At 35.7% G+C, this 11,890-nt stretch overlaps 2 protein-coding genes across 7 annotated transcripts; both read right to left on the minus strand.

Moving 5' to 3' along the window:
- Window positions 1-480: 480 nt before the first annotated feature.
- On the minus strand, window positions 481-7,725 carry LOC120283722 (QWRF motif-containing protein 2-like). 6 transcript variants are annotated; one of them, XR_005543332.1, is made up of 8 exons: window positions 6,394-7,725; window positions 4,182-4,301; window positions 3,891-4,007; window positions 3,724-3,813; window positions 3,404-3,511; window positions 3,145-3,323; window positions 2,514-2,613; window positions 481-525 (listed from the first exon to the last, which is right to left on the minus strand). XR_005543332.1 is itself a non-coding variant. In XM_039290445.1 (6 exons), exons 1-6 carry the CDS (start codon window positions 7,585-7,587, stop codon window positions 3,255-3,257), a joined length of 1,698 nt encoding a protein of 565 aa, XP_039146379.1. In that variant the 5' UTR covers window positions 7,588-7,725; the 3' UTR covers window positions 2,765-3,254. The 6 variants fall into 6 exon arrangements, 1 of the variants encoding a protein (XP_039146379.1); XR_005543333.1 differs by lacking the exon at window positions 481-525 and having other exon boundaries at window positions 2,389-2,668; XR_005543331.1 differs by lacking the exon at window positions 481-525 and having other exon boundaries at window positions 2,390-2,613.
- Window positions 7,726-9,994: 2,269 nt separating this feature from the next.
- LOC120250225 lies at window positions 9,995-11,828 on the minus strand. The gene is made up of 3 exons (XM_039259020.1): window positions 11,444-11,828; window positions 10,503-10,568; window positions 9,995-10,371 (listed from the first exon to the last, which is right to left on the minus strand). The coding sequence occupies exons 2-3, from the start codon at window positions 10,554-10,556 to the stop codon at window positions 10,018-10,020; spliced, it is 408 nt and encodes a 135-aa protein (XP_039114954.1). The 5' UTR covers window positions 10,557-10,568; window positions 11,444-11,828; the 3' UTR covers window positions 9,995-10,017.
- Window positions 11,829-11,890: the final 62 nt, after the last annotated feature.

Consider the following 11,890-nt stretch of genomic DNA (forward strand, 5'->3'; position numbering starts at 1 on the left):
AAATAAATCGTTAAAAAGAACAAAAAAAAAACACCTTCTTCTCAAATAAATAAAATAAAAACTGATTAACTCTTTCTTTTGATCTTAATATATTGTTATTCTCTATTGTGCAGTAATTCAAATGATTTATTATCTATGAATTAATTGTTTACAGTTAGTTAACTTGCTCCTCATCATCTTTCTTTTCATTCAAAATAATTTATATATTAATATAAATTTTTAATAAAATATAAGTATATCACATGTTAGCGTGTGTACTACATAAAATTATTACCTTAATATATCTATACCTTTATTTTACATAAATTAAAGTTTAAACTCATCACATCGTTTTGATATCAACACATAAAGAGGTCATTCACTTTTCTAAAATTTCCAGGGAACTTTTGAAGATGCAATGTGAGGGTAAAGTCATGCAAAAAAATCATAGTTGACATGACATGACTCTATTGAATTCATTTGTTTCTATAGCTGCTTAATTGACAACCATGGTTGTGAAAAATGGCCACTTTGAGCATCATCAACCTTAAACCATCATACAAATTTTTTTTATCACATCAATAATAATAATAATAATAATAATAATAATAATAATAATAATAATAATAATAATAATAATAATAAAAATGCATATTTGGTACAGAAGCTGCAAACAAAGCAAGGAACCACAAGATTCAAAGTTGATTGATAGTTTAAAAAAAGTTTAGGCAAAAGCCTGGAAAGCAGAGAGAACCTTGAAACTCAAATAATTGGCTCATTCTCATGCAATTATTGATCTAATTGAAGCTTAAGAAAAGGGACCCATGAATGAATATTATTGTGAAAATAAAATTAATATTCTATATAAAAATATACATGACCATAATTTCTATGTATATATACGCTAATAAAGCCATCATATTGCGTCATTAGATACCATTCCTTGTTAAGAGAGAAAGAAATAAGGCATATATAATTTTGAATTGAATGATGACAAAACTAATTTAATGATTAAAGGTTTGAAATAGTTTTTGTTGTTTGTTGGTGAGGAAGGAGATGAGAAAGTGCAAAAAATAATAAAATAAAATAATGGTGATGTTTATTAAGGGGGTTGGATTTTATTAAAGGGTTTTAGTTGTTGGTGGTTTGGGAGTAGTGAGGGGGAGGGTGTGACTAGGATCCCACAAATGATATGCAAACAAAGTGGCACCCTTTCCACCCTACATGGGACCAACCATGTTTTACTTTGAGTTTCATAATTACTCCTACCTCTTTGGGTGCACATGACCTAATTATTCAATTCATTGTTTGATATAAAAATGGATTTACTTTTTATTATTTTCAAAAGTTTAATCCTTCTCTTTCTTTTTAGGTGTTGTTTGCATACTTTTCTTATGGTTGAAGGCTTTCTAAGTGGGTTTTTTTTTTAATAAATGGGGAAAAAAAGGAAAAATGATGGTTCTAAGAAGGTTGCAATGGTTGATGTCTTAGGAAATCAATGTTAGAACTTAATGGTGAGCCATCAAACTTAGACAGTACATGAGTCAACTCAACTAGATACACCAACTAAAAACTTGACTTTTCATTAATATCATCAATTGAACTTTTGACTAGACCCATTTATCTTTTCAATTCAATTTGTTCTTGCAACTTCATAAAAAAGGATCATTAAAAAAAAGCTATTCAGAAAATTTTAAAATAAAAATCAACAAATACTCCTTAAACTCAAGTTTACTTATTCTTTTTCTTATTAGGTTAGGAGCAAAATATGCTTTCAAGGGACCTAAATTTTTTCCTCAACTCTTGGATACTAAGAATAATAATATAAACATCCAAAAGAGTCATCCTTGGTATTTTATGAACAAGCATTGTTTTATTTGAATGAAAGGTATGAATGTTGTCATATTAATATTCTTGTTGGTTGTTACATCATCTTTGTTCTATAGTAGTGTTAATGGAAGCATCCTTCTAATTGTTGAACTTATTGTTTGATCTCTCCCTATCTCTCTTCTAGCTAAGGATTTCACTAAAAAGCTTCATCTTTAAGATGACCTTTGTAGATGTCTTAAAAGGCATTTGCCCTTTCAGTGTAACCTAGAGCAAGCTTTCCTCTATATAATAAACAATATTGTCATCAATAAAGCACATATACAAATATACTTGTAGATAGAATTGGCAATTACTTGCATAGCTTTCTAAGAACTAAGTTTAATGTTTATGCCTGTGAGAATCTTGGCAAATACTAGGGTTGTTCTTAATGTATCTTTCTAGAAGAAACTGATTACACAGACATTTATATAGCTTTCAAGAATGGAAACACAGGATTTGCAAGTGTACTATCTGATATTATAAATCTTAGAAGGGTGCATCAGTAATTGAGCAATGAGCAAACATAGTTTTCAACCCAAAGAGACCATCAAAAAATGCATGAAAGTGAGTTATGGAAAGAACATTTGTCAGATAGAATATTTGGCAATGCATGATGTCAAGATGGATATCCTTTTCAACTTAAAAGTATAACAATAACAACTCACCAAATGTTCTCAACCTTGTGGAAGCAAATGGCTGTAAGAATGTATCAAATTCGTTATGACCGGGACCAGTTGTGGATCAACATCTGGAGCTGCGAAAATTCTGTGATGCACTTCACTGAACATCAGAACAAGTACCAGAATAATGGCAGCCACAGCTAAAAAAAATCAGATGGTAATATCATGCAAAGAATAAACATCTCAGCTCCAAAAACAATATCTTGTTCATATCCATTTGACTCAAAAGATAACATGAGAACAAAAAATATTGATTGATATAAAACATTAAATAGATACAACACATGAGAATGACTTCAATGCTCATTCATAGGTTAATGGACATTCCTAGGGGTCAATCACCTCAAGCAACCAAAAATATTTGAATAATTTCCAGGCTGACAAACTAACATTGCCAGAACACACGTAAAGCCTGGTAAGAAATGGTGATTTTTAACCACGCAAATGAAAAAATAACACATATATACAACAGCTTTTCTTTGATCAGCAGTATAAAGAACTAGTGTACAGCTAGTGTAAAACCTGAAAGGAATACATTTCTATGGGATTACGCACTCAAAAACACTTGAATCAGAAAACCCTAGACAAGTTAATAGGCATGGAGCAAAGCACTTACCACCCAAAAAATACCATCACACGTTATTATTTCCAGGACAACCTTCAGTTGGAAAAGGAAAGGTGGTCGCTTGTTAGTAATCACAAAGGCCGTTAAGACTGAGGTGTGCTCTATGGCGGTGACTTGCCTGGCCTGCACTGTAGTTGCAAAATATGACCTCTCAGGCTACATTGCTTTACCTGTACATATGTTCATATCAAACAGAAAGGCTAATACAGTCCAGAAGTAGTGGAGAGAGAATTAGGTTGCAGGGACTTACATCCATGGCTGCTACAGTGGACAGAAGATCTCTGGATTGGTTCAGCAATCCACGCTCTTGTGCTGCAACTTTAGCAAGCTCAGATACCAAGTAGCTTGCCCCCTCTACCTGTACATGGAAATTGTTTCAGCTTCCAGATATCTAACCAGTTGAAGCTAATATAAGAGAACTAAGCAAATGCAGTCCTAAATTTAGGGCAGACCTTTTAATATAGGTCACAATGTGGTCTTAAAACTCAAACTTCTAGATGTCAACAAAGAAAGTCTTGAACAAACACAGACACACAAAACAAGATGAAGTTAACAATAGGCACTACTAACCTTTGATAGGAGAGAGCATATCGAGGATCCCATTGACTGCATTACATCAACTGCAGAACTGACGGCATGTTTAACTTCTAGAATATCAGCCTGATGAACAAGAAACATTACAAACTTTGCAACTGTTAATTTGAAATAGGTTGTAATGGAAATTCTAGAGTACACACCCTTGCTCCACTAACAATTGGAAGGCGAAGGGTGCTAGCTCTTAGAGCTTCGATTGTTCCTGATAAAGAACTAGAATGGTCTCTTTCCATCTCCAGCCATTCTTCCAGGTAGGTTGTCTGCATTGTTTAATAATGGCAAAGTTTAGAAGCATAAACTTGAAGCAATCAAAAATATATGAAGCACATCCATTCTTGCACAATTTCCCAAGGTAAAGTTTCCTTCGGTTTGTGCTTTCTATAAGAATATCTCAGTCATAACAAAGAAGATACATTGCAGAACAAAAGCCTTACTTGTCCCTTGAGAATGGAAATTAGCTTCATCTTCTGTCTCAACATATGTAGCTTGATCCGTTTAATTGTGACAGAATCACGCAAGTCAGAAATTGTTATCCATGCATCATATAAATTTTTCTGACAGATAAAACAAATGATCAGATGGAAAATATTAAGACAGGAAAGCAATGACATAATAAACCAAAACAGTGAGAAATTAAATATAGAAAATTATGAGGTCTTCACATGCATCAGCCACCAGATGTTGATGGAATTAATCAATTTGTTCAACTGGCCTTCAACCATATGTTCTGGGAACATCTAAAAGTTAAGTTATTTTCATCTAGGTAAAGAACAATGTTTCATTCAGGGAGTTCAGCCCAGAACCAAACAGAAGAAACAAGTGATTTCACAATCACTCCCTGGATGTAGAGAGTGCAAAAAAAAAAAAACAGTAAGAGCACCTCAAGCAAAACAAGACCACATAGATAAGGAAATTGGAAACCATGAACACGTTCAAAATATCTATAAGAACTCATCTTACAGACAAATGCCATGTGACCAAACATTCATAACGACTTAACCAGTATCAACTTATGTTAGATCAATTCTCCGTTTCTCAATTTTTCCAAAAGCTAGATTTGAGAAGCAGATAATAAGAGCATGACTCTTTATGGTCACGCTGTCTACAGTGTTTTCTCTTTGACTTGTCAACAAAAATACCTAGATAAAATCAGGCGTTGTTTGTAGCAAAGCAGAGCATCATGTCTATTGATAACCACTACCATCTAAATTCTTCATGTACATCTTTACTGTAACTTATACAACTGCAGACCTGCTGTCAATGACAACTCACAACAGCATTCAGCTTTGAACACTGTTTCAATTCTAGGATTTCATGAATGCAACTTTGAATAATGGTTTGAAGGTTGTACCTATTTTAAGTGTAAAAATACTCCAAAACCACTAAGTTGACCAAAATTTCTAAATTCTTTTGATTCTTTTTTGTTACCAAGCCCACCCTTGGGTAAATCCAGCTTGCCCAACTATGATTGCTGAATTGTTATCTGTAACATATTGAATGGACTTTGCAAGAACTAAATGGTTCTACCTCTCCGAAATTTATATCCAAGTTAATCAGGATAGGGGAGCCAGTGGCAGTTGATCAATGAATATGATGGATGTCGGATGATCAAACCTTGAAAACTATTCAACTGAAGTTATGAAACAACCTTGGCTGTCTTCACATAAACTAAAAGATCCGATAGAAGAATATCGTCTGTATCAATAATAATCAAATGCAAGTAGTATCAAAAACCTTACAGACAGAAAGCACTCTCAAACTCTGGCTGGAGGAAGCAGCATTTCTTCTTGTCATGACAAAAATTAGCAGCCAATGCATTCTACTTGTTGTTATGCATCAGAAGCAAGGAAGAAAACAGTCCATGCCACTAAATAGTGAGAAGCATGTAAATACTTATGACTTAGTTAAGATACAATCAATTTAACATCACAAGGACTTGGTCTCTGAAAGCATCCATGTCAAACAAAATGACATAGAAGATGAGTGCAAATGAAGCTAACAGATGCAAATGGAAATTGAATGACGAAGTAATGTCTTGGAAAGTATAGGGACAAGGTGCAGTTTCAACACTTTTTCTTTTAGCAAAGAAAGATTCCACAGAGGATAAAAGACTGTATAGCAAAGTCACTGAAATATTGGAACAAAAGAAATGCTCCAAATGTGACAGGCGAATACCTTCTACAACAAAATGCAAGTGCTTAAAAGGCAAGGTATGAACCAAAGCCAAAGGTTTCACTATCACTATGTCAGGAAGCAAACCAATAAGATTTAAATGGATCATACCAAACACAAGGATGTAAAGAAAGAAAATGCTACATCAAAATGCTTCAGAGGATAACACAGCCAATTCACACCAATGCAGCACTGAACAATTAAAATAGCAACCTGGCAGTTAAATCACACAGCATGTCCCAAAAATTGCTGAGAGGATAACACAAACACATCAGTTAAATACATGATTCCCATGAGTTACATACATTTCAGGAGCAACACGAAGTGTCACATAATTTAGCAGAGTATATATGAGAAGTCATAATATATAGCAGTCAAATAAATCAATTTGTCAATAGACAACTATTCCATGCAAAAGCAAGCCCAAAACTATGCAGAAATAGAGAAATTCAAAATGTCCTATATGAGCATTACCTCCGCAGTCAGTCTATGCAATGATAAAGCAACGCCAGCCCTAGCATTCACCCACCTCCACTGCAACTCCCGATTATCGAACAGCCTCAGTAAATGTGCCTCCTCAATCCTATTCTCCCCCTTCTTCGCCCTCCTCACCTCCGCCGAAAAGCTCAAGATGGATGGCGCATTGCACGGCTGCTGCCTGGCTGCATTCAGTCCCATTGCCACTCCATTCCTTGTCTTCAAGGGGCTTGCAGCACCCCTCGAGGAAGGAGAAGATGAAAGCTTACTTGGCGAGGATGACCTCGCAGGCCCATGAAGAGGCGATGACATTGAACGTGGAGATGACAAAGGGCTATCACCTACTGACTTCTTGAAAGCAATCAACTTCGGCGGCGGCGCCAATATGGTGGCCGCCTGGGGCAACCGGCGCAGCCTGCTGTTCGTCTCCTGCCAGAACCGCGCCGGCACACTAATCCCTCGAGATGATGGAGTAAGACGAGCCTCCGGCGCACCGGAATTGCTCCCAGATGAGACACTATCAGTGTCCGACGACGCAGAGAGATCCCCACCATCAAACGAAACCCTGCGAGCACTATCATCGAACTGATTCAGCAATCGAACTGCAGCCATGATCGGCTCCCTTTGCTCCAAGGAGCAATCCAGGCTTCTCGCCAGATGATTGGAGTGTCGGGCGTTGGCAGCAGGCCAGCGGCGGTGATCAAAGGGCTTAGAGTTCTCCAACTGGTCTGGGGGTTTAACCGGGGTGGCGGAGGAGCCAGTAGGCCGGCGGCGGTCGGGAGTTACCTTACGGGCGGGGCTAGGCGAGGAGGCCTTGCTTTTCGATGTCTGGTAGAAGAACGACTCGCCCTGGAACGAGACGGAGAGGCTACGTGTGGTGGTGCAGAGAGCACGCGCGGCGACGGAGAGCTCAGCGGTGGGGGTGGGGGAGGGCCGGGCACGGTCGACGGAGTGGGAGCGCTTCTGTGTCGCCGGCCGTGGGGTTGAGCGCGGAGTCACTAGCGGCGAAGGGAACCGGCGAGAAGAAGAGGAGGAGCTCGTCGATGAAGAAGAGGAGGAGGAGGGGGTGGTGAGATACCGGGAGGTGATCTCTTTGGTTCGAGGACGACGGGGAAGGGCAGCATTGTCTTTTTCAGAGGGGAAGAGAGGTGGACGGACAGGATCTCGCGGTGCGGCGGTGGCGGCGACCATGTTGATGATCTCAAGGCACAGATCTCGGTGTTTCAAGGCTATCTCTTGTTGCGATCTGGTGGCATTGAGTCACCGGCGGAGCAGCGGAACCTTGGCTCGGAGAGAGGAGTAGGTTAGTTATTCTAAGCTGGAGATGGGTTTAGTGAGAGAGAAGAAGAGCGTGAGATGAGAGAGGAGATGGGTTTTATGTAATAATAATATAAAATTATTAAGTGGATAATTAATTAATTATTAATTATTAATAATTAATGAGGAAAGATATGGAGTTACGAGGTGGAATTTAATATTTATGGATTTTTTTCCTTTTTTTCATTTAAAAAAAATCGCAACATTCTTTTGTTATTATTATTATTATTATTATTATAGTTTAATTGCTTTACAGATTCATATAATTGTGTATTTTCTGTCTTTTTAGTTTTTTTAATATTTTTAAATATAATTAAGTCCTCATATTTGGTCAAGTTGGATCATTCTAGTTTACAGTAATATTTTTAAATATAATTAAATTCTTATAATTTACACTTGTCCATCTACACCGCGGACTAAAATAACTTAATTCGACTAAATATGAATACTTAATTGTACCTACCTAAAAATATTACAAGAAACTAAATAGGCAAAAAATACACAATTACATGATGTACAGCAATTAAACTTTATTATTATTATTATTATTATTAAAAAAAAAAAGCATATTTAAAGGTCCATTTCAACCAAGCAGTGCCTATCAATGTGGTGGGGTCTAACCAGGTTTTAGTCACCAGCTTGTTTTGCACTCTTTTTTTTCTCTTTTAATTTCTTTTAAAAGCTAATTTTATGATCTGTTATGATTATTGACTTAAATTAATAGAAGACTAGTTCCATTTTATTATTATTTTATTTTATTGAATAAAAGTTCCATTAATGTACATCATAAATTGAACTCCTTATTTCAAAATTTTAAAGTTTAAAAAATAAAATAATAATAATAAAAAAAACCTATGAAGCAGAAGGAGGTACATGACCCGTGATGTATGTTTAATGGCATAATGAGTCACATGATAAATGATTCACATTAGCCAATAAATGCATTGGGCCCTGCCCTTGTTCAGAGTTTTTCATTATTATTTTAAGCTAGATTTAACTATATAACATGTTTAGGCATGATAAACTAATTTTCTTATTACTCTAATTAATACAATAAATTAAATAGCTTCTTGATAAAATACATTAATATATAAATGTGAAAGAGAAGTCTTATGGACATTAGTGCAAATGAGACTAGAGAGAGAGAAAAAAAAAATGTATATTGTGATTGTGAAAGGTGGCAACTTGGCATTCCGACAAAATGGATTCAGAGACAAAAATATTTTGGTTTGATTCCAAGTCAATTTTTGACTTTTATTTGGTTTTATGTTGTTTTTTTAGTAGTCAAGTCTAAATTTAGTCAAAGCTCACATAAATATCTCATTTATAATTTTATTTTCTCTTGTGTATATTCCAAAGTTATTTTAAAAAAATAATAATAATTTTTCATCACTCTATAATTCAGAAATTTAATAAAAAAATTTAAAAAAATTGCTGTATTTGAGAAGAGAAAAAGGATGGACAAACAAAATAGAAATTAATGTAAATAAAAAACTTATAAAAAAATGACAAAAAAAAGTACCTGAAAATCAAACTAAAAGTACAATAGAAAAGGATTTCTTCATAGAACTTTACATCAATTTCAGAAACTTTTACTGAGAAGTCACTGAAACCAAAATACCTGAGCTTTAACTCCACTTCTGTTTGCATTCTAAGCTACCAAGCTATACTTGCAACATCTCTCAGTACTCCAAATAATTTAGTAATAAGTAAATCCAAATGCACATGAAGCAAAAGAATTATATATTTCCGTGCATTTGTTTTTGCCTCAATTGTTTACCAAATTTGTTCAGAAATAGCAAGTTAATAGAGATGTAAGTCTCATGGCACTGACACAAGATTCAATAGCTCATTTTTTTAAAGGAACATTTGGTTTCTTTAATGAAGTTCAACAGAGATATACATAAGTACAAATAACAACTTGCTAGTAAAGTATTCAATGTTGGAAAGCTTACCAGCAATATGTGCTGTATATCTGGATGGAAGAACACGGCAAGCATGTTAGTCAAAAGACAGACAGATATAGAGATGCATTACTTATAATGATTTATATATCTTTTAAAGATAAATCTCTCTCATGCAGTCATGCTCCTCACACACAGATCTTTCATAGAAACCCTCAATCACAAAGGATAGTAAATACCGCTGGGCTACGCCATGGTTCCTCAGTATATCTAGCTTTCATCCAAAACATGCATGTCTATAAAAATTTATCCTGCTAAGATTGTAGCTCCTCCTTTCCAGAGGAGATTAAAGCTTTAGCAATGATCTGATTTGGCTCAACAACATTTCAATGCAAGATTATTAATTCATAGAGACAACCGAAACTACATTGGAAAAAGGCATGTTTGCAAACAGTACAGCAGAGTTACCAAATAAACGATACTGAATTTGCCATGACTGATACAAGGCCAACGATGGCTGCAAAAGATAAGATAATACACAGGTAATGCGAGGGGTTACCCGTGCCGGGGAGTAGGATGGCTTGGAGGAGTGGGTTGTGGAAATGTATGGCATGACGGGAGTTCCGTGTTCAATTGGGCCATTCTTTATAGTGGCTTTTGAACTTGGAACCGGATCAACACGAGGGTAATCATCCAAGTCGAAACCGATCAGGATCCTCTTGGCTTTGGTGGTCTCAATCTCATAATGTCTCTCCTGAAAAGGAATTAATCAATGAAATTTGAAGTCATCGAAAAGTTCATGATTAACTTGTTGTTCATTGACTACTTATGTATATATAGATATATACAACCATGATTTTGGCGACTTTGAACAGATACATTTACCTTAAGTTTCCGGTTTGAGATATATTGCTCACTGATTGCCGTCCCCAAGTCCATGGTCAGTAAAAACTAGAAGAGTTAAAAGCAATAATTAGCATTTTAAATACTGAAACGATGAGAATCAGATATCAAATATAATTAGGACTTGGTTCTATGATATAAGCTAAAATGCCGCTGACTCACTAAGAATGAAGTAATGAAAGGAAAAAGATTTAGATGAGAACACTGTCAAGTGTTTACACACAATGCTGCCTCAAACTCATATCATTGCATTGCCTTGAGAAACAACAAGCTGATTGTTACATGAATGACATCAACTGCTCACATACTTATAGAAAGTAATCATTTTTTTGGGGGGGGTCTAAAACTAAAAATGTGAGATTTTATAGAAGGACATGATGCAGATTCCAGAAGACAACATCTAGGTACAAATACTACAAATTAGTATAGAGGATTCTTGAACATTGAAGGAAATTCCCATTTCACACAGCATGGAATAATTATAAAAATTAAGCTTCAGGTAACATTATGGGGTAATCTCTTTGCTTCTTTAAGATATGCACACAATTGTAGATAAAAATTTCCAAGTGAAGCAAATCACTCTTCATTACATTCAACACTCTAACTGTGCAAGCCAAGAACCAAAATTAGTACTTTAATCACCATCTATAGTAAAGTAAACAAAGAAAAGAATAAAGAGATATCTTTGGTTTTTTCTCAGCAGCATCATAAACAGAAAAAAAAAAATTCTAAACGACATAGTAATTGATATAATCATAAGCTTCATTCATGTCTTTTTGTTAAATGCATTCTAATGAGCTTTTTTTTTAACTAAAAAAATTAACTTTTTATAACCATAACCAATTACTTAATCAACAACAAATCCACCACCGTTCATGAATCAAAGAAAAAAAGCCAACTTTTTGGGGGACAAAACTCCATACCTGAATCGCCAGTGTAGATAGTGTTCAGTGAGAGCAAAACCACAGCAGCAAAACCAAGTCAAAAGGAAAAAACACCAGAATGAGAAAGGTCTCATCTTTTTCACAGAAAACCACTTGGTTTTCTCCAATCAAACAGCATGGAGGGATCTTGGTTTAGTAATGCAAGAGGCCATGAAGGCAGGAGAAGAAAATGGGGATTTTGGTTGTATCACAGAGGCTAAGGGATTCAAGGACACATCGAAAAATCCCGTGGATAAGGGATTCCATGGATGATAATTTGGGTATCAACGGAGACAGAGAGAGAGAGAGAGAGAGAGGCGAATTGAATGCGGAGAGGATTGATGGGAAGAGAGCCCGGCAGAGTACAGTGATGGTGCAAGAAAAGATGGGCCTGGCTTCGTCTCCGTTGAACACATGTGAGAGAGAGAAAATGACAATGTGTTTATT

Source organism: Dioscorea cayenensis, chromosome 19 (genome assembly GCF_009730915.1).
Source record: "Dioscorea cayenensis subsp. rotundata cultivar TDr96_F1 chromosome 19, TDr96_F1_v2_PseudoChromosome.rev07_lg8_w22 25.fasta, whole genome shotgun sequence".
Taxonomy (NCBI): Eukaryota; Viridiplantae; Streptophyta; class Magnoliopsida; order Dioscoreales; family Dioscoreaceae; genus Dioscorea; species Dioscorea cayenensis.